This window comes from Brassica rapa, chromosome A03, assembly GCF_000309985.2.
Source record: "Brassica rapa cultivar Chiifu-401-42 chromosome A03, CAAS_Brap_v3.01, whole genome shotgun sequence".
Taxonomy (NCBI): Eukaryota; Viridiplantae; Streptophyta; class Magnoliopsida; order Brassicales; family Brassicaceae; genus Brassica; species Brassica rapa.
The window spans coordinates 13,274,333-13,298,440 of record NC_024797.2 but is presented as its reverse complement, the minus strand read 5'-3'; the positions used below and the strand labels follow the sequence as shown (position 1 = coordinate 13,298,440).

At 35.2% G+C, this 24,108-nt stretch overlaps 8 protein-coding genes across 8 annotated transcripts; 4 read left to right on the top strand and 4 right to left on the bottom strand.

The window, feature by feature from the left end:
- Window positions 1-55: 55 nt before the first annotated feature.
- LOC103858517 (putative F-box protein At4g09190) lies at window positions 56-1,234 on the bottom strand. The gene has a single exon (XM_018657321.2). The coding sequence runs from the start codon at window positions 1,232-1,234 to the stop codon at window positions 56-58; it is 1,179 nt and encodes a 392-aa protein (XP_018512837.1).
- Window positions 1,235-2,301: 1,067 nt separating this feature from the next.
- Window positions 2,302-3,569, bottom strand: LOC103858516 (non-functional pseudokinase ZED1). Its single transcript, XM_009135891.3, has one exon. The coding sequence runs from the start codon at window positions 3,522-3,524 to the stop codon at window positions 2,466-2,468; it is 1,059 nt and encodes a 352-aa protein (XP_009134139.1). The 5' UTR covers window positions 3,525-3,569; the 3' UTR covers window positions 2,302-2,465.
- A 290-nt stretch (window positions 3,570-3,859) lies between these two features.
- On the top strand, window positions 3,860-4,658 carry LOC103858515. Its single transcript, XM_009135890.2, has one exon. It carries the CDS (start codon window positions 4,177-4,179, stop codon window positions 4,543-4,545), a length of 369 nt encoding a protein of 122 aa, XP_009134138.2. The 5' UTR covers window positions 3,860-4,176; the 3' UTR covers window positions 4,546-4,658.
- Window positions 4,659-6,048: 1,390 nt separating this feature from the next.
- Window positions 6,049-9,864, bottom strand: LOC103858514 (patellin-5). The gene is made up of 4 exons (XM_009135888.3): window positions 7,117-9,864; window positions 6,921-7,045; window positions 6,683-6,833; window positions 6,049-6,588 (listed from the first exon to the last, which is right to left on the bottom strand). Exons 1-4 carry the CDS (start codon window positions 8,677-8,679, stop codon window positions 6,331-6,333), a joined length of 2,097 nt encoding a protein of 698 aa, XP_009134136.1. The 5' UTR covers window positions 8,680-9,864; the 3' UTR covers window positions 6,049-6,330.
- A 491-nt stretch (window positions 9,865-10,355) lies between these two features.
- LOC103858512 (DNA mismatch repair protein MLH1) lies at window positions 10,356-15,693 on the top strand. The gene is made up of 16 exons (XM_009135886.3): window positions 10,356-12,111; window positions 12,190-12,362; window positions 12,446-12,518; window positions 12,590-12,724; window positions 12,811-13,021; window positions 13,121-13,269; window positions 13,405-13,503; window positions 13,591-13,660; window positions 13,771-13,906; window positions 14,018-14,112; window positions 14,204-14,312; window positions 14,425-14,590; window positions 14,699-14,860; window positions 14,954-15,116; window positions 15,195-15,358; window positions 15,482-15,693. Exons 1-16 carry the CDS (start codon window positions 11,812-11,814, stop codon window positions 15,524-15,526), a joined length of 2,250 nt encoding a protein of 749 aa, XP_009134134.1. The 5' UTR covers window positions 10,356-11,811; the 3' UTR covers window positions 15,527-15,693.
- On the bottom strand, window positions 15,510-18,685 carry LOC103858513 (putative RING-H2 finger protein ATL37). The gene has a single exon (XM_009135887.3). It carries the CDS (start codon window positions 16,708-16,710, stop codon window positions 15,691-15,693), a length of 1,020 nt encoding a protein of 339 aa, XP_009134135.1. The 5' UTR covers window positions 16,711-18,685; the 3' UTR covers window positions 15,510-15,690.
- A 1,023-nt stretch (window positions 18,686-19,708) lies between these two features.
- On the top strand, window positions 19,709-22,251 carry LOC103860085. Its single transcript, XM_033288848.1, has one exon. It carries the CDS (start codon window positions 20,261-20,263, stop codon window positions 20,621-20,623), a length of 363 nt encoding a protein of 120 aa, XP_033144739.1. The 5' UTR covers window positions 19,709-20,260; the 3' UTR covers window positions 20,624-22,251.
- LOC103858511 (centrosomal protein of 85 kDa) lies at window positions 22,164-24,068 on the top strand. Its single transcript, XM_009135885.3, has 5 exons — window positions 22,164-22,642; window positions 22,726-23,001; window positions 23,238-23,495; window positions 23,568-23,690; window positions 23,772-24,068. Exons 1-5 carry the CDS (start codon window positions 22,403-22,405, stop codon window positions 23,910-23,912), a joined length of 1,038 nt encoding a protein of 345 aa, XP_009134133.1. The 5' UTR covers window positions 22,164-22,402; the 3' UTR covers window positions 23,913-24,068.
- Window positions 24,069-24,108: the final 40 nt, after the last annotated feature.

The window sequence follows — 24,108 nt, the reverse complement described above, 5'->3', positions numbered from 1 at the left end:
AGTAAAAAAAAAATTTACATAAGTGTCAGTCAAAGACAAAACGAAAAACCAATTATTACAATGACATGAGACTCTCAATGTGATTTGGTACAACACTTAAACCTTCTATAAGTTCGGATCCAAGTACACGGAGTCGCTTTAAATCGCCAATTGAAATTCCTAGAAAATTAACTACTCTTGAACTGTTTTTCTTCGGATCAAAATATATAACTATGAACTCACTCCAATCATCAGAACTTAGGTCAATAACGTCCGCACGACGTGTATAAATGGAGAATGTTGTATAAACATAGATAAACTCACCTTCGTCAGTAACACCTTTCAACTTCATATCCCTCAAAACCCAAAATGTCTGACGAAGAAAAGGTGTAGGAAAGTGTTTGTATACCCATTCGTGATTCTCTGCATTCACCAAGATCCACAATTCAATACCAGAGTGGCCATTGGAACTTAGCATCAAAGCTAGTCTTCCCTCATAAGATACGAAAAAGCAACCATCCCTGGACGGATAATTTATCAAATGGAACTTTTCAGACCTGACATGAAAGCTCATAATGGCATGAGCCAGAGAAAGACCAGAAAAACATTGATAGTATATGACTCCATTAATGCATATCACACAATCTGACATGCGTCGAGAATGACTTGGGAAGCCTTGGGATAGTATTCTCCATGACTCCTGCGATCCCAATGTAAGAATCCCAATCTTGTCTCCTGTAAGATGGCACAGTGCTTTGTATTTACAGTCAATGGGATCATATCCCAAAGATCCTGTGATGTATTTGCCCTCGCTGCCTTCAGGTTCAGGTAAAGTGAAGAAGCGTTTCATGGTTGGATTCCAAATCATGAGCTGCGTAGAAGTTTCCAAGTAAACCAAGCCGTGGACGGAATCGTAGCGCTGAAGGAAACCATCACGGGGGATTTTAAATTGATAACTCTCTTTTTGAGGAGAGGAGAAAACAAACAGCTTGTCGCGTTTGCTGAAGATTAGCAGAGCACAAGGCTGTGATGATTCCGATGACCTAGCAGCGAATGACTTGATGAAACCTTGAGTTGTGGTAATGGAAGACCATAACTTAGAGACAGAGCGAGACCTCCCAATCGATTTAGCTGGCTGTCTTGAGAGTATCTCCGCCATTAGGTCGAGGGGAATATGCTCTATGGATAGAGATCTATCATTATTATTATTATCATCATGTGTTGATGATGATCCATGGATTTTCTTTTGCTCCATACGTTTTTGGCAAAAGGCTAGTTTGTTCTTCCGTCTGCTACCAGCTTTTTTATACGCGTCTTGATTAACTTTGATGATTTTTTAGGGTAAAAAGGAAAAAACTTATTTTTAAAAGAAACCAAACGACCAAGTTTATAAAAAGACTGTCATATTTCTTCTCAAAGTGAGTTTAGCACAAGTGATCGAATCATTGACACATAAGTACATAACAGAGTTGCTTAACCCATTACACGGAAAAATTTCTAATGGGGTCAGAACAATGGTCGAATCTCGAAGTAGTAAGCGACACAATTTATCTGCGCCTGAACTTGGGGCTGAACCATGCCCTCTATTCTAGAAGAACTGCCATCGTATGTGTAGTTTGTTAAGACCAGGATTTGAAGTTGCACATTCAGACTCACAAAGCCGTCCGCTATAATTCAATGCTTACTAAGTTTCTTAAGCCGATGTTGCATCAGTTCATTGGTTAGAATGATGACTTGGTTGGACAGATTCCTCTTCGTCGGAGCCAGTGTCAATACATCTGCCACTGTTAACAGATCAAGGTTGGATTACTTGGCTTCTCAATTAAAAAATCTGAGGATGACTGAAGATATGTATCCACCACAAGTTTCAACTCAAAGTTGAGTTCAATAAAGAATGACGCTATTGTCCTATGTAAAACTATAAGGACAAAAGGAATTGGTCAAAAAGATGATATGAGGCATTCCTAAGAAATTTGCATCATATAAAGCCTTGCTTAAGGCTGGGATACACACTGAGGGTCGACCGACCAGCCATCAATCTTAAAATTTCAAAGCCGAGGAGATGGAGTCACATGCTAATCAATCTTGTAATTTCAAAGATATTGCTTTCACTGCCAAGAAGGAAACTGATCGGTTAGCACTACACGTAGTAGCAGTTTCTGCTGCATTAATTCCAGCTGGTACAAACTATACGTCAAAACTCAGTTTTAAACTCTGCATCTTTACAAGTGAAACATTTTCCAGACTCTGGCCTATTAAAAAGACTTGCTTACACTGATGGATATGGCCAAAGAAGTCAAATCAGTAGGAATTGTCAAAGCATCGTCTAAGAGCTTAGTTTATTGAATAATATCTCTGTTTTCAGACTATTTTTAAGAATTTTGTTTTGATAACGTAACCAACGAAAATAGGAAGCTGAAACATGTTTTTACAGAAAACCTAACGGATAAAAGGGGCATGCAACAAACATTAGAAAGTTCATGCATCTAGCTAGTATCTCTCAGTAATGCCTCAATCAGTTTGAGTTCTTTAGCTACTTGGATCATCTTTGGTCTGTATTCATCTCTCGCCTCGCAGCATCTCAAAGCCAGCCCAACACACATTTCCACCTGCGATTTTTGACCACTTGTGATATCTTTAGCAATCATTGGATCAATTACTTCATTGACTTTCCCATTCTCCCACAATCCTACCACATAGCTAAGAATACCTTGAGGATCTCCATCAGAACCAGTGATGACAACTGATTTTCCAGTGACAAGAACCAACAAACAGATCCCAAAGCTGTACACATCGGTATACTCAGTCACAAAACTCGTGGCATGGTATAGCGGATCAAGGTACCCAAATGTTCCGATGATTCCTTCAGCTTCTATTCTTGTTTTTCTTTCAGGGAGAGATATCGAGAAGGATAAATCAGACAACTTCACTGTCCAGTTACTGTCCAAGAAAACATGCATTGGCTTAACATCTCTATGTATGATGATCTTAGGGAATGCCATGTGAAGATACGTCACAGCATTTGCAATCTCTTTCCCAATCTTTAACCGTAAACCCCAAGGCAACAAAGAATCTTCCCCGTTAACACTAATACCTCCTCTCTCATTCAAGACTCCATTACCAGCGAATTCAAAAACAAGAACCGGAAAAGGAAACTCGAGGGAGCATCCTAATAGTTTTAGAAAGTTGTTGTGATTGCTCATCCGAGCAGACAAGACAATATCATTGTAAACCTCTTCAACTCTGTGTCCTGTAACTTTATCCTCGGAGAACTTCTTGATCATATAAGATCTGTCTTCGATATTACCTCTGTACCACTTATAGTACGCATCTTCCGAGATAAAACAACTTGAATCAAAGTTATTAGTGGCTTTAAGGATCTGGTCGGAAGGAAAGCTGCGTATAGGAATAGATTTACCATTAGAGTCAGAGATTAGTTCTTCTAGTAAGAGGCTTCCGTTTTCCAAGAACCACCTCTTCTTCCTCTCCTTTTCCATCTTTCTACCAGACCAAGATTTGAGATACTGTGTCTTCATTGATTCCATGGTGAAAAGATGTTTGGTTTACCTCCAGCAAGTATCTAGGAGCCTTTTTACGGTGAAATGAATAAAGCAGACAACTTTGACCTTTTCTTACGGTGAAATGAATAAAGCAGACAACTTTTAAAATGCAGTAAAATAAAATGTTAAAAATTAATCATCAAAAATGTTAAAATCTAAATGATATTGTAAACTAGATTTTGTTAAAAAATACGCTCGTGCTTTTAAACACAGTTCATAGTCTAGTTCATTTTTTTATAACCGGGGCACCTCAAAAAAGTTTTATAAAGTTTTCGGGCATTTCAGATTATTATCCTTAAGTATTCATCATCGTTGTTCTTCTGTCAACTAATTTTCCCAAACTATGTAAATATAAAGAATATAAAAACAGTACTTTTTTTATATTTATAAAAACAGTACTTAATGGTTAGGCACATGCTTGCTCATCAGAAAATTACTTGAGAGACAACCCAAAAAAATATTAAAAATTAGTTAAGAGAACATGGAAGTCGGCAAGAGACTGAATGAATGTATAAAAGAAAATGAAAAAAAAAAAAAAAGTCTTTGGTTTAAGAAAGTAAGTCATGTGCCAAAGCTTCCCGGTAGGACCCCAAAAACACGAAACAAATGAACGCCGCCGTTTCGTTCCGCTGACGTCATGCTAACCGCCGCATCCTTCCTCCCTACACGGTTGAGTCGCTTCGTCTTCTTCCTACTTTGTTCGCCTATCCTTCTACCTCTTCTCTGCCTTTCGATCCCTCTCCTCTGTGCCGTCGAGGTCTTCAGCCGCCTCCGCAGCCGAATCGTGAAATCACCACCTTCCTCCGTCGTAACGGAAGTTCTCGCCGCAGGCGAAGATGATTTGCGGCGATGTGAGGAAGGATTCGGCGAGCTTGTAGTGGAAGAAGTTGAGATTGAAGGTAGTTTGCTTGAGAGATACTTAGAGGATCAAGCTAGATCCATTTACGATTGTGGAGATGAATATGACGGCGATAGCGATCCAATTAGGGTTCCTCTTTTGTCTTAGATTTTTGTTTGTTTTCCAGAAAAAAAAAATGCAATTGTAGATAAAAAGGAATGTATATCAATTAGATTGGTGATTGCATCTATTTATCAATGATATTAGTCAATTTTGATTGTTGGGAAAATTGTTTTTTTAGAGCAAAAAAATGGTAACTATATCCCTTTATACTAATCTATACTACTTTATGTCCCATTAGACTAATTTTTTTCAAAATGACAGTAATGCCCTTAAAATTTTAATATTTATTCTTTTTTCGTTTTTTTTTATTTTCTTGTTCCTTTTCGTTTTTTTTTTATGTTTTTTTTTAAATATCGATTTTTTTTTTCAAAATATAAAAGTGAATATTCCCAAATATTTTGTTTCCATATTTTTAGGAACTGATTTCTTATCCGTAGAATACAACTAATATGTAGAAATCGGTTTCTACAGTTTTTTAGAATTATAGTAATGTTTAGATTTTGATTTCTACATGTTTTAGATTTATAGTAAATCTGTAGAAGTCGATTTCTACGTATTTTAGATTTATATTAATGTGTAGATTTTGATTTCTAAAGATTTTAGAACGATAGGTTAAGCGCGGAATGTGTATTCTAAATATTTTTAGAATACTCCTATTTACGTAGATCACGTATTCTAAACATTGTAGATTCAATGAAAAAAGTGGATTTTGTTTTCTACTTCGTAGAATGTCATTTCTACTTTATTTAGAACATAATATGAAATTTATAATTTTAACTTTTTTATAACTGGAAAAAATATCACTAAGTTCATATAGGTATTTTATCGAAAGTTACTATTTTTTCAAAAAAATTTTGTTTGTAAAACTATTTATTAAATTTATTTTCAAAAATATTAAAGGGTGTTATAGGAAAATATGGTACAAAATATAGATTAGTCTAAAGGGACATAGTTACCATTTTTTTGCTCTAAAAAAACAGTTCTCCCTTGATTGTTTTGTTCAGCTACTAAAGAAAAATGACGTGATTCTCTTCTATCATTCATCTTGTTTTGTTTCTATAATTAGTTGTTTTTATAGTTTTAAGTTACGTGACTATAGTTAGTTAAGAGGATGGGTCGTTACGAGTTAAAATACTTTTTTTACTCTTTACTCTTGTTTAATGTGATGACTTGAGATTGATAACTGGTAATCTAGTACGTGTGGATTTGATCATATTAATTACTTACATGTGAGTTTTTTTTTTAATGATCCCACTTCGATGTGAAGAAGACACACAGTTTGTTTACTACCTTTAATTTTTTCTCAACAGTCTCCTTCATATCTTCCCTTTTTGATTTTACTGTTGTCTGTCTTCATCAATGGCATCCAAATTTTGTTCCAAGTAACCGCAAGAGGAACTGCTTGCTACACTTGGCTTGAAGTGTAGTATCCCTCATGAGATTGTGTTTAAGATTCCGCTGTTATATACTAAGCGATATTCAGAGGAGCAATTATAAGGATTGAGCAAGAAGCAATTATAAAGATTTAGCAAGATGCAATTACAGCAATCATGTTATACTCTTTTCTTAACAATCTGCACTGGACACTTAATTCCTGACCAACAAAAAAAAGCCTGTATCCTTTAAAAGCCATTTACTACTCAAAACATCATCCTCCTTAGAAGCAAATTAAAGAGATAGTAAAGCAAAATACAAATCTAAAACAAACGAATTTTAACAAACAAGACACAGGCATATAAGTCGCCACATATTAAAAAGAAAAAAACACAACCAACAAACATTTGATCAAGTTCTAAGCTACGAAACACTTGAAGACAGATGCAACTTTTGTTACTCACACGGCAAAGGCTTAACCTTGAACCTGTAAATAAGAATTTTCTTGTTGGACGTTGGGTTATCCACGGTTAGTAAAATCTTGCCAACTTCTCCAACTTTGAAGCTTTGAGACACTACAGGTTCATCTCCTGAAGCCACCTTCCTCGGCTTCTGAATTATCACTGTGTATCCTTCTTTGTTCTCCGGCACAAACTCAGCTCCATACATAACCTCCCATCCCACTACTCTTATCTCCCACACGATGGTGCATCTCTGCAGACAAAATAATTCGAAGCACAATTGTAACAAATCACATGCGTAAGTGTAAAATTTGTATAAAATTGTCCCCATAGAAAAAGTCTCTCACCTCGTAAACAATAATCTCGACGGTTTGTTTTGTTGTTGGTTTAACGGTAATCTCAGTGGCGGTGTCCTCATGTGTGAAATCCGAGTTGCAGTCGCAGTTATCCACACTTAGTCCACCGTACTGAACCGGGACATGTTCTGGTGATATGTACCTAATAAACCAAAAGACAGAGAGTGACTTTAACAATAGTTATAGAAACAATGTGAAGAAAAAAGCTCAAAGATTTTTTGTTAATTACTTGAAAAGGGTTTCTGCAGATCTTGAAGGACCTGAGAAAACGAGTTTGCTCTTTGACCTTTGGGTCATGAAAGGGCTGATAATCCTATAGAAAGCAAGGTACCACCATGGAACGTTGATGAATATCTGATGACAACATTCCACATTATCAGATTCTCACATATAAACATGACTGTCAATACAAAAGATTTATATACCTGTTTAGAGATAAACTCAGGGTAATTGTCTTGAAGAAGATTAAGAGCTTGCTTAGTGGCTACCCTGAGCTCAGTCTTACCAGGTCCTGGAGAGTTCTTGAGATCGTTTACTTGACAGATCGTGGAAACCCCACCAGCCACAAAATCTAGCTTCCTTATACTCTTCTCAAGAAACTGAATCCTCCACCTCAAGAACCGGTCTCTCTTCTCCTCGTCCGAGAACGTCTTCTGATAAAGATCCTTGTCCTGAAACTCACCGTAGACGTTGTAACAGACCGGATGATTCTCCCTGTCCTGCCCTTGCATGAACACAACCTTGTCTAAATGGTCTCCGAGGTTTTCGTCGAGAAGCTCCTCGATGTTGAACTCCATTCTCCACTGGAGTGTCTTGGTGAGCATTGAGTAAGCTTCTTGCGGTTTGAAATCTCTGGCTCTCAAGAATTTGAGCAAAACGACGTCGCTTCTGTCGTCTTTGAGAAGTGGCACACCCCATATGAAAGTTTTGCTGGAGTCTATGGTGGTTGATTCTTGCAAGAGGTGACGGAGCTCGTGAAGAGCGTTTAACTCGTGGTCCGAGAGGTCGGAGATTCTGTTGGTTTCTTCCTTGAAGGAGCCGAGGCTATGAGGAATCTGAATCTTTGGTTTCTCTTCGGCTTCTTCTCTGTTCATCATCTCCGCCAACGATCTTGTTTTCAAGGAAAAAGCTGCGACTTCAGGGTTGTGAGGCTCTGGTTGCTTTGGCTCGGGGGCTGACGCTGCAGCTTCTAACACCGCCGCGTCTGGTGGTTCCGGCTCTGTCCAGTCTGCTACCTCCGTGTACTTTTTCCGCTGCTCTAACATCAGTTTCTGCGTTGGCTCTGTCTCCGGCGTCACTTGATGTGGTTTCTCTGAATCACTCTCGACCGTATGGTTAGGCTCCTCTGGCTCCGACATCGCAAGCACCGACGGCTCTGTCTCCGGCGTCACTTCACGTGGCAGTTCTGCATCCTCCGCCGCGTTTTTGAGACCATCTGGAAGTGGTTCTGAATCTTGGGCCGCATGGTTGGGACCTTCTTGCTTCAAAGTCACCGTCTCCGGCGTGACTTGGTGAGGCTGCTTTGAATCCTCCGCGGCGTGGTCGGTTTCCTCCGGCTCCGGAACTAAAAGCAACGAAGAATCTTGCTCGGAACCCCGTTGTGGATTTGGCTCCGTAATCACCGGCGGTTTTGAATTCTCCGCCGCGTGTTTGGGACCTTCTTGCTCCAAAGTTGCTGTCTCCGGCCTGACTTGGTGAGACTGCTCTGTCACCTCCGCCGCGTTGTTTGTCTCCTCCAGCTCCGGAACAAAAGGCAACGACAAATCTTGGTCAAAGCTCGGCTGCGGATTTGGCTCCGGAGTCGCCGGCGGCGGCTGAATTGGCTCTGGTTCCAAAGTTAGTTGGTTTGGCTTTTCTTCTTCATCCTTAAAGTCTGGTTGCGTCAGAGAAGAGGAAGGATTGGTAGGGGAACCGTTCGGCATTGAGTTCATTGCGGTTGAAGGTGGCGGCGGAGAAGTAGTAGTAGTAGTCGCAGAATCTTGAGGCATTTTTTTTTAATTTTATAGAGAAAAGAAGAAGAAAGGGACAGAGAGATATATTCAATGTTAGCGGGTTTTTCAGGTAGACAATGGTCAAACAAGGAATCCAATGCGTCTCAAAATTACAACTCAAAAAAGCTGTTCCAATAAAGTAAAAGATGTCTTTATCCTTTCTTTAAAGACATTAATAATGTAACCACTGGTACATCTAAATTATTAAACTTTTTGAAACCACCAAAATAAATGGTATTCATTTTTCCACCAGAAACTAAAATATAGCCAAGTAGACTAGTAACAAGTTTCTACAAAATTCTTCTGTTCCCTTTTCAGAAAATTAAAACACTAATTTCATTTCTTGAAATATATTTAGTAGATAAAAGTTATATTCCATGATTGCTCATTACAAACGAAATAACGTTTATTTACGCACCAATTATAATAAATACCATGCAAATTACATTGGCTACGCTGTCATACATTATTTCTGTCTAAATACTACTAACATTGTTACATAAGAATTATATGCTACTAGCATAATGCTAGTTACAAACTATTTTTCCACATTGATATACATAATAACAACAACAACGATGTCAAAAAAAACATCAACAAACAACAACAAAAATATAAGTTTGACCGTTTAAAAAGTGACTATGCATGTGAGAAAAAAAATATTTCGTAAACTACAATTCCTAATTGTTTTCGTCTAATCATAAACAAACTTATTAATTGAAATCATAATATAATAAAATGAAAAAATATTTACCAGTTGAAAGTATTATTTCTACTTCTCAAATTAGACACATGTAGAAATAATAACATTTTTGCCATCATAACCCTCGCATGTGGTGGTTAGTCGTTATACTAATTCAATAAAACATTATATTTTCACGTTATTACATCAAGAATAACTCATAGCCGTTTGATTAACTTAAATCGGATAGCTACAATTTCCAGCCGTTTATCAACTAATATAAAACATTATATTTTCACTTTATTCACTTTATTACAATTTCAATCTACTAAACTATAAATTTTAACTAGATTTCATCAGAAGTTTACTAAAATATGATTTTAATTTTTTAATTTTATATATTTTCATAATTTTATTTTAGTTTACAAGTATTCTCTTCCAAAGCTTTCATCTCTCTTTCCAAAAATATATGATTAGTAATTTTTTAGAGTAGGCTAATAAATTATATATCATCATCAAAATATAAACCTATTCAAATATGACCTTAAATAACATAATGATAAAATATAATAATATTTAAAATTTTCTAAATATTTTTTATATGTTTTATAATTATACAATTTTATTACTAAAAAGATTAACATTTTTTTACCATTTTGTTAAAAAAATAATTTTTAATCGTAATATTATTACCTTCTTTTATATATCTACAAATTTTAGAAATATAGTTTAGTTGTACTTTTTGATAATTAATCAACTTTTATATCAAATTGTTTTATAATCCCTTATAATTTTATACAAGTTGATTTAATATATTTTATCTAAAAGAAATAGATAAAATTTTATCTAAGACTATAAATTTAAATATATACATATTTATTTTTAAATATAATTTTAAATAAACAAAACAGTTTATTTTATCTTAATTTTAGGTTCAATTAAATCAAAATTTCTACTTAAATAAGAAAACATACTAAAATATAAAATAACAATAAAATTTTGTTTTTAAATATAATTTTAATTAAAAAAAATTTATCATCGCATATGGTGCAGTAAAACCCCTAGCATATAATAAAACTAAAGAATATTAAGCAAAAAAAATTGATCAAGATAAGTTATATTATTTATAGTTTATTAAAATATATCGGGTTATTTTATTAATTTTCTTTTGTAATTATATGATCAAAAGTAAAAAAAAAAATATTAAAACTGCTACAAACCGGAATTAGAACTTTTAAAAAGACATATTTGTTTGTTACCGAAAATCAGATTTCCAGTACACAAATAACTCTTATAAATCAGAATAAAACTCTTTTGTTTTTGTCACAAAGCTGAACCTGTCTTTCGTTTCACTTTTAATTTCACATAATCAAATATATTACCGCGCACTAAACAGAAAACTGCTTTTCCTTTAGCCTCACGTCAGATATTGTCGGTAGGGACATGTTCCCAACGGCACGTCGTACGTATTGTAACCGGGACCAATTTAAATCGTTGTGAAACTCATTTTGCTTCCAAAAAGAACCAACCGGGAGTCAAATTGAAATCAGAATCGGTTCATAGGAATCCATCACAGCTAAGTAAACCAGGAAACACTATGGCCCTGTTCCTTTTTTATGCTGGATGTTGTATGTAGATGTAAATATTCAAATGTTGTTTGGACACAATCGCACTATCATCTAGATGATGCATGGATGCAAAATCCACACCATTTACAAAACCTAAATAATTAAGATGCCAAAAATGTAGAGTTTAGATGCAGCCTTTGCATGTCAAAAACAAAAAGACATAAGTACCCTATAATATAAATTTTAAAACAACTAGTTTATATTAATTATTATTATTATTAAATATATTTTAAAATAGTAAATTATGTTTTCTTCGAAACCATAAAATCATTTTAGAAAAATTCTGAAATCGAGTTTTTCCATCAAAATCGTAAAATCATATTTTCCGAAAAAGCCGAAATTGGATTTCCCTTTCAAATATGCAAAATCGGATTTTCCGCCAAAATCATAAAATTAAAAGTTTCCGCCAAAAAATCAAAATCGGATTTTCTACCCAAAACTGCAAAATCACGTTTCTCACCAAATCAATAAAATTTGGAGTTTCCACCAAAATCGTAAAATCGTATTTCCTGCCAAAATTATAAAAACATGTTTTCCACCAAAATTACAAAAATCAAATATTCCTGTAAAAAAAAATTCGCGAAAACATCAAAATCGCATTTGTTTGGGTTCGATTCAGATATCATATCTGGTTCACTTACAAACGCCAAGTCTTATCTGGGGGACAACTAAAACGACGTCGTTGGCTTAGTGGATTTTTAACTAGGCTAAAGACCCAAACTTGGATAAATGGGCTTTAAAGACGTCTTTGGCCCAATGTGCAGACTCTAAGCGTCGTCACTAATTCGTATCTGGCGCGAGGTTTTGGGCGGAGGAGAGATGACGGACTGTTCGCCTCTTGCGGTGGCGATGGAAGAGGAAGAGTCTACAGCCACGGCTATGGATGTAGAAGAGTCTCCGTCGACGTCGATTGCACCGAGAGACCCGCCGAAGATACAAAGGCTAGAAGAGTCAGTGGTGAACCGTATCGCAGCGGGTGAAGTAATCCAGCGTCCAGTTTCGGCGGTTAAGGAGCTCGTCGAGAATAGCCTCGACGCCGATTCAACTTCCATAAGCGTCACTGTTAAGGACGGTGGCTTGAAGCTAATTCAAGTCTCCGACGATGGTCACGGCATTAGAGTAAAGATTCTTCACACTGAAAATCAACGTTGTCGATGTGGAGCAAAAATGATTCAATATTGTTGTTTCGTATTGTAGCGTGAAGACTTGCCGATCCTATGCGAGAGGCATACGACGTCGAAGCTGAGCAAGTATGAAGATTTGTTCTCTCTTAGTTCGATGGGTTTTAGAGGAGAGGCGCTTGCTAGTATGACTTATGTTGCTCATGTTACTGTCACCACTATCACCAAAGGCCAGATTCATGGTCACAGGTCTGGAACTTTGATTTGTTAAAGATATGTTTTGTTCTGTTCAATATTTGTTATTATTTATATATTTGCAATTTTTGTTTCAGAGTGTCTTACAGAGATGGTGTGATGGAGCATGAGCCAAAGGCGTGTGCGGCTGTCAAAGGAACGCAGATAATGGTTAGTTTTATCAAATTGGTTGAACAAAGAGTAACTTTGGTTTGTTGTTATTGAGTTTTGTTATGTTTTAGGTGGAGAATTTGTTTTATAATATGATTGCTAGAAGGAAGACACTTCAGAACTCTGCTGATGATTATGGAAAAATAGTTGATTTGCTGAGCCGGATGGCCATTCATCACAATAACGTTAGCTTCTCTTGTCGAAAGGTTTGTAATACTTACTAACCAAACTAGGCTTACCTTCTTGGAAGCTTGGCTTTTTTTTTAATGAATAATGATTGATTTCTCGCCAGCATGGAGCTGTCAAGGCTGATGTTCACTCTGTCGTGTCGTCTTCAAGGCTTGATTCTATCAGATCAGTTTACGGTGTGTCAGTTGCGAAAAGCTTGATTAAAGTAGAAGTCTCCTCTGGTGAGTCCTCCGGTTGTGCTTTTGATATGGAAGGTTTTGTGTCCAATTCGAATTATGTTGCTAAGAAGACCATTTTGGTGCTTTTTATTAATGGTGAGAGGACTTTCTTTCCTTAATAGAATTTGAAAATTGTATTGTCATTTATCAGTGGATAGTCCTATGTACTGATAATTGGTTTATTGGTTGCAACAGATAGATTGGTGGAATGTTCAGCTTTAAAAAGAGCAATTGAGATTGTTTATGCTGCAACTTTACCAAAAGCATCGAAACCGTTTGTCTACATGTCGATCAATTTGCCTCGTGAACATGTTGATATCAATATTCATCCAACAAAGAAAGAGGTAATTACTTTTCTCCGTTTATTGGATTCATGTCTAACTATTTCTACGAAAAGATCGTGTATTTACTGCTTAACGTGCTTCCAAAACGAATTCCTTATTTATACATCAAATGATAAATGTTTTGGTCCAGCGCAGGTAAGCCTTTTAAACCAGGAAATCATGATCGAGATGATACAGTCAGAGGTTGAACTGAAACTGAGGAACACAAATGATACTAGGACGTTTCAAGAGCAGGTATGCGTGCAAAAGAACTTCAAACAATATTCTTATTGGAGGTTAAGAACATTTATCTAGATAGTTGTGTTCCTTTTCATGCTACAGAAAGTGGAATACATTCAATCTACGTTGAAATCCTCGAGAAGTGATACTCCAGTTTCTCCGCTGCCTTCTGGTACTGAATCATTTGGCTGCTTTGAATACCTTTATTGCCTAAAACCTTTCCCGTTGCATACTCTTTTGTCTCTTTTTCATAGAATAACTTGTACTCTTCTATTTAACTAGGACAAAAAACACCGAAAGTTCCTGTGCATAAAATGGTGAGAACGGATTCATCAGATCCAGCTGGAAGGCTACATGCGTTTTTGCAACCTAAGCCCCATAATCTACCTGACACGGTTTCTAGTTTGAGTGCAGTGAGGTAAGACCTCTCCTGATACAACATATATAGTCTCATGTAGATATTCATTCTTCTATTGATTTTATGTGCTAGACTTCATTATTCCACATGATACTATTATTTGTCTTGCAGGTCTTCTATAAGACAAAGAAGAAACCCGAAGGAAACTGCTGATCTTTCTAGTGTCCAGGAACTTCTTTCTGGAGTTGACAGCTGCTGCCATCCAGGTTGCTTGCTCGGCTTTTTTTGCTCTTCTAAACATAAACTTCTTGTAAACCAATCCTTGTAACCGCTTCTCTTTAATTTATACGCTGTTAGGTTTGCTGGAGACAGTAAGGAATTGCACATATGTTGGAATGGCAGATGATGTTTTCGCTTTAGTTCAGTATCAAACACATCTATATCTAGCAAATGTGGTGAACCTCAGGTATTATTCTTGAGTTTTAAATCGTTGAAGGATATTCTACCTTGTCAATATAGAGAGTCTAGGTGAAGTGTATTAAAGCTCATACCGTATACCATCTTATTGGATTTTGCAGCAAAGAGCTCATGTATCAGCAAACTCTTCGTCGTTTTGCTCATTTTAATGCAATACAGCTTAGCGATCCAGCCCCTCTGTCTGAGTTGATATTGTTGGCTCTGCAAGAGGAGGATCTAGATCCTGAAAATAACGAAAAAGATCATCTGAAAGAAAGAATCGCTGAAGTAAGTTATTCTTCCCTCTGCATCGCCTTCTACTCAACTTGTAACAAGTTCATGATGCTCTAATGTTTGCCTATGGATTTGGTTAACTTGTTTCGTTTTAATGTATAGATGAATACAGAACTCCTTATGGAAAAGGTAGAGATGTTAGAGGAGTATTTCAGCGTGTTCATTGATTCCGATGGGAATTTGTCACGGCTTCCTGTCATACTCGACCAGTATACACCTGACATGGATCGTGTTCCTGAGTTTTTACTATGCTTGGGAAATGATGTGAGTACTTCTGAATCAAAGAGCTTCTACAGTAATGTTACTGATCAGAGGAACGGTGGGTGGGTTCTAATGTCTCCCTAACGTGCTATTTAGGTTGAATGGGAAGATGAGAAGGCTTGCTTTCAAGGAGTTTCTGCAGCTATTGGGAATTTTTACGCCATGCATCCTCCTCTTTTGCCAAATCCATCTGGTGACGGTGTTCGGTTTTATTATACTAAGACAAGTGAGAAGAGCTCTCAGGAGAATCCAGCTTTAGGTATTTTACCTTTTTGCTTTTGGTTTTCTGCATATGAGAAGGAAGTGAGAATCTAATTTTTACATTAAACTGTTGCAGGGGGTAACGTCGAGATGGAGTCAGTTCTTGACCAAGACCTTCTCTCAGATGCTGAAACCGCATGGGCGCAACGTGAATGGTCAATCCAACATGTGCTGTTTCCGTCTATGAGATTGTTCTTAAAGCCACCAGCTTCCATGGCTTCAAATGGGACTTTTGTTAAGGTTACCATTTTTGCTAATTACCAATAAAAGTTTCACATGTTAACATAAAAGTCCAAAACCTTTGTCTAGAAAATCAAATCTCACAGACATTAAGCACATTGTTTTTTTTTTACTCTTTTGCAGGTAGCATCCCTTGAAAAGCTGTACAAGATCTTCGAACGGTGCTAATCCAATTCCATTTGTGCTAACTATGTTTACAGACTCTTATAAAGTACTAGAACCAGTTTATGGTTAAACCAATCTGTGGCACGCATGGATGATATCAACCATAATCATCAGACTTGTGACTTAGTTTTATCCATTGAAGAAAAAAAAAGTAGATAGATTATCTGTTAGACCTTCTCTGGCATGAGGCGTTCAAACGACCGTTCACCAGAATCTTTGTCCTTAGTTTGGGAAGTCTCTCGGACGTGCTTGCCAAGTGTGGACCTACCAGAAGAGAATGACATAGATAGGGCCCGCCGAAATGTTTGTCGCCCCTGAGAGAAACTGCTTCTCTCGCTTCCAACGCTGCCGCTCCTGTAGCCCTGTCTCGAACTCCTGGCTTCAGGTAAGGCCATGTGGCTTTTCCTTGTCGGATGCAAGCTAGCCAATTGTCTTTGCACCTCATCGGGTAACTGCAGTGTGAATCGTTCTAGATTCTCGCCAAGTTGAACCACTGAACGTCCCGTCGAATGAGATCTAGGGACGAATATCTCAGCCATACGCCAGCTAGACAATAACCCTGTAGATCTCGATCGAGGTGTTGTATAATTTGAAGTGTTGTTACCTGTCAAGCTTATATCGTCGGGGGATTCTTGAACACCTCTCTGTACGTTTCCGGTTTCAAGATCCATGCTCGGATATGGAAAGCTCTCACCAGGTTTCAGAGACAGATTTGCACGACAGACCGGACATGTGGACCAAGAAGAGAGCCATACATCGATGCAGCTAGCATGGAAAGTGTGACTACAAGGAGGCATCCAACGGAGCGTTTCTTCATCATCAAACTCGTTTAAACAAATTGCACATTCCACTCCGCCTTTGCCTACCTTGAGCCCTTTAATCTCTGAGTAAAGGAAAAATGGGAAGGACTCGATGATGTCCTTGTCGAGCCCATGCCTTGCTCTAGTGTGCAGCACTTGACGGCTTCCCGACTCAACCTCTGCACTCTGACACGCATAGAAGAAGCAGCAACCGACTATACATAATAGGAACATAGAAAGCAAAACGATTCCAATTACTGATTCCGCCGTGACCTTGGATTCTGACTCTTGCTGGCAGGTTGCGTTAGGCAGGAATTGGAAAATGAAAAGCGGTAATAAAACACATAAAACGAACCTATGGCTGAGATCTCTCGTGAAGATAGTCATAATGTTGGATCAGTTGAGCTCCATGTTTCCGTGTAGAGCGAGATAAAGAAGTAGTTATACTACTAGACGATTATGATTCGTGGATCAATAAGATCTGCCCGTCACGACAACAAATATTGAATTAGATTTGATTAAGTAGATTTGTTTTGGTCGCTGACTTTGAAGGATTCCATGGGTTCACCTCACCGTAGACGTCAAACAAGTACGAGTTCACTCGTTCCATCTATTAACTTGTTGACTACGCATAAAGACCTTTTCGGAGAGTTTTTGGCCTAATCCTAATCCTAATTCAACATTTTTCTTTTTAAAAAGGATCTAAATTTTTTTATACATACAACAGTTTATAGCAAAAATGAAATAAAATAAAGTAAATTAATACAACCCTTACTTCCCGTTAAGGATTACCAAAGGTTTACAAAATAGTTGAATCGTTCGACGGAGGAAATAAATTGGTATCGCAACGAGTTGCCTTTCATTTGAAGCGCACTTAACCCAACCACCAATAGCTGGAAATGAGAGGAGCAATACCTCAACAAAAATCACAGGAAGTATAAGAGTTCTCAGCTTTTTTTTTTTTTTTTTTTTTGAAAAAAAGCTTGAGTTCTCAACTATGTTGCACAAAGAACAATGCACACCTCGAAATGAAAACGCATTTTAAATATTTTCCACTCCAAACAAAATTTATTTATCTTTTTTTTTTTAAATTGAAAATGGTTTAATAACAGTTGTGTAACCTAAAATTTAATAATACTATTATATAACCCAACCAAAAATTATCTGCAAATTTTAAAAGGGCTTATTTGCCAAATAACCAAAAAATGGAAAATTAGATTTTGGAAAAGAGAGTAGAGAGAGATAGGTAGAGAAAGTAAAGAGGGGAAAGTTTTACTTAGTTAGTGTATTTATGTATTTTTTGTTGTATATAGGGTGCAACTATCCTATTTTAAAAACTATCCATAAAAATCATAATTTTTTCTCACCAACCTATTGGGTTAAAATGTAACACCGAATTGAATGGGATACAAATAAAAAAAAAAGTCAGATTCAGACTTCCTAAATAAGCTGTCTGAATTGCGAATTCGAATTGATAACTTTTTTTATATCGAGAGACAATAAGAAAAACTAAAAATAACTTCTGATTAAGGATTGAAAAGAAATCGGCAAGAGCTTCAATTGGGCATATTTGATGAATTGACATTAAGGATTTAGGGTTTTTTGGTTGACTTGTGATCCTTTGATTTGCATTTATTGTAACTAAAATATATTACCAATATTTGTAGGATAATCCTGAGTTATAAGAGCACCTCTAATGGAAAGAATTCTCATTGGAGTTGGTCTAAATTTGTTCCGTAAAAGTGCAATGGCTTGTAGCGGTTGGCACACGAAGAACAATGTTAAGGTTTGTTGGTGGCGGCAGAAAATTGTGAAGAAGTATTGCCGACAAATCATCTAGGGTCTTGAAATTCCTTGTTTCAATTTGGGAGATTGATCCCTCTGAGTTGTATGAATATTTTTTATTCGCTGATTGGGAACCATAATTTATGAAAAAAAAATGTAAACAAAAAGAAAAACTGAAAATTAAATGGGTCCCAAAACATAATACCAACTTTCGCATAATTTTATCTCCGTAATGATAACTTCCATGCGTTAGTCATTTACTTCAGCATAATGTAAGAAAAAATGTTTCATAAACATGCATGGAGTTACAATTCGAATAAATATTACCCCTTCCGTTTTATTTTAATTGCCGTTTTAGGTTTATGCACACGGATTAAAAAAACACTAGGTAATAATCCGCGCCTTGCGCGGAATGTGATTATTAGTTTTGTTAATTTTAATAAAAACACATTAAATCTGTTTAATCTGTATATCGGTTCGGTTTTAAGTTATTTTTTTTATTTTTAATCTCCTAAAATATAACCATTATTTTAAATTAATATTTATTTTGGTTTGTTCTGTTAGAATATTTGATTTTTTTTAGTTTTTTTTGGTAAAAACCAAAAATTACTATTATTTGTTTATTTTCATATTATAAATTTTAGATAATCGTCATGTCGAACCAATGGTTTCATATCATAGTTTGTAAGCGGATAATAGTTCAAGAAAAAGAAAAAAAAATTATTAAAACAAATCATTTCACTACAATTTAGTCGGTAGTGAAAGAAGCATTAAGAAAAAAAATATTTCAACTTCCAAAAAAAAAAATATACTTCAGTGGTAGTAAATACTTATAAGGTGCTCACATCAAGGTGCACATGTATGTGTATGTAAAAGTATATAAGAATAAATGACAAATATATAAAGATATTATTAATTAATATTAAATGACATTTTTGTTCTAAATAATACATGAAAGATAAAATTAAAACTAATTAAAAATTAAAAAGGCCTTGACTTTAGTGAATTTTTTTCATATAAAGAAAAATCAATTGTATCCGTAAATAGAGGTGGACACATATCGAATATCTGGGTATTTGGAGGCATTCAAGTTGATTCAATCTTTAGCCACCTGGATAGTCGGTGACTCTGATAACCGAAATGATTTAGAATTTTAAAGAATATCCTATTTGATCTGTAAATAAAATAAAATTTATTAAATAATTGAAAATTTTAATAATAATATTTTATTACAAAATAAAATATTATTTAACTTTTTAAACTTTAATACCTATTATAATAAATTTAATTCATAAAATATTGTAAACTTATATAAACTATAATATATATAACATATATATATATATAATTCTGTACATATATGTATATATATGCATATAGCATATCAAATTTGATATTTGTTCCTAAAAATATTGGAATTTGTGATTTGTTTTTTTTAATTGTATTTTAGTAACTTATTTGCTTCGTAGAGTTACGGATATCCATATTTTTTTGTTCAAATCAAAACGGATAACGAATCGAATCAAAATTTAAAAATATTTTGCCTGATTTTATCCGTAAACAATAAAAATAATATATATATATATATAGTTTAGATTTTGATTCGTTATTTGTTTTGATTCGAAACGAAAAATCTAAAGTTTTATTGGAACTATGTATATGAGTTTTATATTAAAAATATAAATTATATAGTGTAAACACATTTATGAATATAGTGTGAACGCGTTATCATATTTATTATCAAATCATTGTAAAACTGCCACGTGTCTATTATAGTATGAATGTATTTATGACAATGTTTCTCCTTTAATATATAAGGGATATGATTTTGTATATTTCCAAACAAAAACACAATTACCTATACACCTAACCATTTTTCAACCAATAGAAAAATAAAATAGAGAATTTTATCAATAAATTTTGCATCCAAATTCTAAAACGACACTTATTTTGAAACAAAATTTTTTCCTTACAACGACAATTAAATCGAAACGGGGGGAGTAATATTCATAGGTAACTCTTTGATATATTTAATATTTTTTTTCCTTTCTATTCATATAAATATTAAGATTCTTTCAACACATAATATCATCCAAGTATCTAAAACTCTAAAAAAAATATACAAAAAAATTGTAAAATATTGATAAGAAAAATGGGAAGCAAAGTTTCTTTCTCAATGATCTTAGTTGCATCTCTTTGGGCAGTAACTTTTGCCACTGAAAGAGTAGCTCAAGTGCAACCCCCAATAACAATACCTGCACTTTTTCCACTGGGTTTACCTATTGATTTGGTAAAATGTTGGTCGTCTCTTTTTAACGTCGAGGGATGTGTGCTCCAAATATCCAATTCAATTCTTTCTGGCAAGTTTGAAAATCTTGAAGCCCCGTGTTGCAAGGTGTTCTCATCCTTAGATGCAAATTGTTGGCCTCAAATGTTTCCACTGAACCCATTATTTCCACCTTGCCTCAAGGAAATTTGCGCTCGCATCGTTCCCAACCCACCTACACACAAGTGAAAATCTGCACTTTAGATCAGTCATTTATCATTTTCCAAGCCATATATGTCTTTTTACCGTATTAGATAGTTCAATATAGTGAAATTTCTAAATCGCTTAATTTAATAAAAAAACTTTGGAGCTCTCTTCCAGAAAAATCCAAATTTTAATACAATATGGTAATCACACCTACCTTTTTCATCCCTCTTTCATTCGTTTTTAACGATTTGCTGATTTGAAAAGACAAATTATCAAAGAAATTCAGTTTAAGTAAGTGTTTACATTATATTTAGATCTTTTCATACAAATCATCTATGTATTCAATTGTATCCCCACCTACATTATTTGAAACAAAGTGTAGTACGGAGGAAAACTCAAATGAATAGCTAGTTAAGACAACAATATGTAATTAATAGCTTCCCCAGAACTCTACCATGTTGTAGCCTTAAACAGAGTAAGGCGCAGCAAAAATAATTTTAGGGTTACTCGGTGGCGGTTCAAATTTGTGTAGAAGTGTGGCCGACAAATCGTTCAGGAGCTTGAAATTCATTGTTTCAGTTTTGGTGATCAACTATTCTCATTTCTCTGAGTTGCTGGAATAGCTCTAATTCAATGATTGAGAACCTTAATTTAAAATTTTCGATTATGAAAAAAATGTTGAAAAAAATGTAACCACAAAGAAACCAAACTGAAAATAATTAATTGGGTCAAAATACAATACCAACTTTTACATAATTATATCTCTGTAACAATAACGCCCTTGCATTATTTCAGCCTAGTGTAAGAAATTTTTTTCCAACCTACATGGGGCTATATTTTGAAAAATATTTATACACATCGGTAACTCTTCAATATATTAAATAATATCATACTTTCTAATCCTTTAAAATTTAAGCTTCTTTCAACATCTAATATCATCCAAGCATTTAAAAGTATAAACCAAAAAAAAAGTGTAAAAAGATTGATGAGAAAAATGGGAAGCAAAGGTTTTGTCTCAATGATCTTAGTTGCATCCCTTTGGGCTATAATTTTTGTCACTTAAAGAACATCTTCAAAAGTTAATTTCAATTTTTTCTTCAAAATTTGACTTCTTCAAAATATGAAATAACATGTTCTCCAATGATTTAATGCATTTTCTTTGTATACAGAACATTCTAATTATATTATATCACCATTTTATACTTAATTATTATACTTTTTAAATTTACTAACTTTATCTAACTATTTTGTTTTAACAGTAAGCCGATCTAATTACTATAATTATTATAAGGTAGACATTATCATATGATACAATTATTATACATAACATGAATAAATAAACAAAGAACATTATATTTTATAAAGAAACACCAAATATATATTTCAATTAAGTGTTTAATCAAAGTATTCTGAAACAAAAAATAATTTTATTTTATTCTAAATTCTTCTGAATAGAACATGAAATTATCGGGAAATAATATTTTCATGTTTTTCGCTATTAACATCTAATTAGATAAATTATTAATATCAATTTAAAATTAATTGGATAATTTCAACTAGTAAAAAATGATAAATGATATAAAATTTATGATTTCGAATAAGACTAATTTATTTTATTTTTTTTTTTGAAGATTTTCTAAATAAGACTAATTTAAAATAGAAGATAATAGTATACTAGCTAATTTAAAAAGTTGTAACGGCTACTTCATTTTGAATTCCCCCTCACGTCTCTCTCTCTCCAAAATCTTCTCTGTCTGTGTGCTTTCTTGCCAAATCCTCAACTCTCATTCTTAATTCGTTTCTTGTTCTTGAAAACTGACCATGAGCAGCGAGAGAATCGATTCAGACGAAACAGAAACGAGGAGGAGAATGAATCTCTCGCCAGAAGTCGACGATTACATCAAAGACACCATCGAACACTCCTTAGGGCTTCCCATCTCAATCGAATCTCTCCAAAAGAAGCTTCTCGCGGCTGAAGAATCGCAGCGCCGTCTCCGAGATCAGTATCTGGCTCTCCTCTCCAGATCAAAGGAGAAAGATCAAGTGCTAGACCGAGTTAGGGTTAGTAACTCGTTCTGGGTTTTCTTTATTTCGTTCGTAGTAGGTTAAAGATCTGATCTTTTTTTTGTCTCTGATCAATTTAGTCGGAAGCGAGTATGAACGCACAGGCGTTGAAGAAGTTCGTGGAGGAGAACCAGAAACTGGCGGAGGAATGCGGAAACTTGTTGAGGCAGTGTAAGAAATGGGAAAGAGAGTGCTTGCTTTATCATCAAGACCGTGACGCCTTGATGGAGTTCGGGAATGAATCGGATGAGAGGGCGAGAGATGCAGAAGCTAGAGTTCGTGAATTGGAAGAGGAAGTTGCTAGAATGTCTGAGGAACTGCAACTTTGTAAGCAACGACAGATTGGGATTGAGCAAGTAAGAACTTTTATTCATATTAAGTAAATTAGTTAGCTTTTTTGGCACTTACTGATCTTGCATTGTTGAAACCTGTATGGTGTTGTTGGTTTGTCTTTGATTCTTCAGTGATTGTTTGTTCAATTCTTGATTAGTGTTCATAGCTTTTACTTCATATCTTTTCAGCTCAAAATATAACGTCTTTGTGCTCTTCATCAAGTTACCTTAATGTGTTTTCATTTTTTCCCCCTCAAAAGGTTGATAACAACTGCTCACCACAAGAAGAAGATTTACTTGATTCAGTTCTGGGATCACTCATAAGCAAAGATGAGAATACCATCGGGCGTCTGTTCTTAGAGGCAAACGTTCAAGACCAATCCTGCCAAGCCTTGTTGAGCAAATGGGATCGGTTGAAGCCTTCTACGCAAAAGGTTCTGTCTTTAGTTTCAGTGGCAAAGAAATTTGAAAAAGAAAGGGAATGTATCATCCAGAATCTCGCTAAAGCCGAGCAAGAGGTAATATAAATAAAACAACAACACTCTTTATTCTTCTTTGTTCTGAAAGCATTCCACTTAACTTTTAACCAGGCAGAACTTGTGAGCATACAAAACCGAAAGCTGGATAAAGAAAATCGCAAGTTGTTAAGGCAGCAGCAGCAGCAAAGCCCTCTTGGTTCTTCTGAGACAAGCCACAAAAGCGCATCCACTAAGGTAAAAATGAAAAGCAGCTACGGAATGTTCTTAAACATGGCTTTTATTTGATCTAACTTAGAGACTGTTATTGTATTACAGTCAAACAAGAGAAGATGTCCAAAGATGATGAGCAGCCCAATCGAGAAGATGCTTGAGTTTAGCGGCAGTCCAGAAATTAGCAGGAAGCCTCTCTCACCTGTGTGGGATAACTCAGCAGATTCTAGGATGAACATGAAGTGATGAAATACATGTCTGTATTATCAATGTGTGTGTCTTGTAGGAAGGGGAAAAAAACCTGATTCGGATTACATTGTAGAAAAGAAGAATTAATGGCTTGTTTCTAACACAATACTCTTTTTGTTTTGGTCTTAGATGAAAGTTATGCATTTGTTATTATGTGAGAAATTGCAAACAAAAATAGAAGTTTTCTAGATGA

Bases quoted from the DNA above. Each gene is read 5' to 3' on its own strand.
- LOC103858511 (XM_009135885.3), top strand. From the start codon at position 22,403: ATGAGCAGCGAGAGAATCGATTCAGACGAAACAGAAACGAGGAGGAGA. The intron at 22,643-22,725 runs GTTAGTAACTCG...TGATCAATTTAG, and splicing joins AAGTGCTAGACCGAGTTAGG to TCGGAAGCGAGTATGAACGC. The intron at 23,002-23,237 runs GTAAGAACTTTT...CCCCCTCAAAAG, and splicing joins GACAGATTGGGATTGAGCAA to GTTGATAACAACTGCTCACC.
- LOC103858516 (XM_009135891.3), bottom strand. From the start codon at position 3,524: ATGGAATCAATGAAGACACAGTATCTCAAATCTTGGTCTGGTAGAAAG.
- LOC103858513 (XM_009135887.3), bottom strand. From the start codon at position 16,710: ATGACTATCTTCACGAGAGATCTCAGCCATAGGTTCGTTTTATGTGTT.
- LOC103860085 (XM_033288848.1), top strand. From the start codon at position 20,261: ATGGGAAGCAAAGTTTCTTTCTCAATGATCTTAGTTGCATCTCTTTGG.
- LOC103858515 (XM_009135890.2), top strand. From the start codon at position 4,177: ATGCTAACCGCCGCATCCTTCCTCCCTACACGGTTGAGTCGCTTCGTC.
- LOC103858517 (XM_018657321.2), bottom strand. From the start codon at position 1,234: ATGGAGCAAAAGAAAATCCATGGATCATCATCAACACATGATGATAAT.
- LOC103858512 (XM_009135886.3), top strand. From the start codon at position 11,812: ATGACGGACTGTTCGCCTCTTGCGGTGGCGATGGAAGAGGAAGAGTCT. The intron at 12,519-12,589 runs GTTAGTTTTATC...GTTATGTTTTAG, and splicing joins TCAAAGGAACGCAGATAATG to GTGGAGAATTTGTTTTATAA. The intron at 13,270-13,404 runs GTAATTACTTTT...GGTCCAGCGCAG, and splicing joins TTCATCCAACAAAGAAAGAG to GTAAGCCTTTTAAACCAGGA.
- LOC103858514 (XM_009135888.3), bottom strand. From the start codon at position 8,679: ATGCCTCAAGATTCTGCGACTACTACTACTACTTCTCCGCCGCCACCT. The intron at 6,834-6,920 runs GTAATTAACAAA...TTGGTTTATTAG, and splicing joins TCTGCAGAAACCCTTTTCAA to GTACATATCACCAGAACATG. The intron at 6,589-6,682 runs GTGAGAGACTTT...TTTTGTCTGCAG, and splicing joins TCGAGATTATTGTTTACGAG to AGATGCACCATCGTGTGGGA.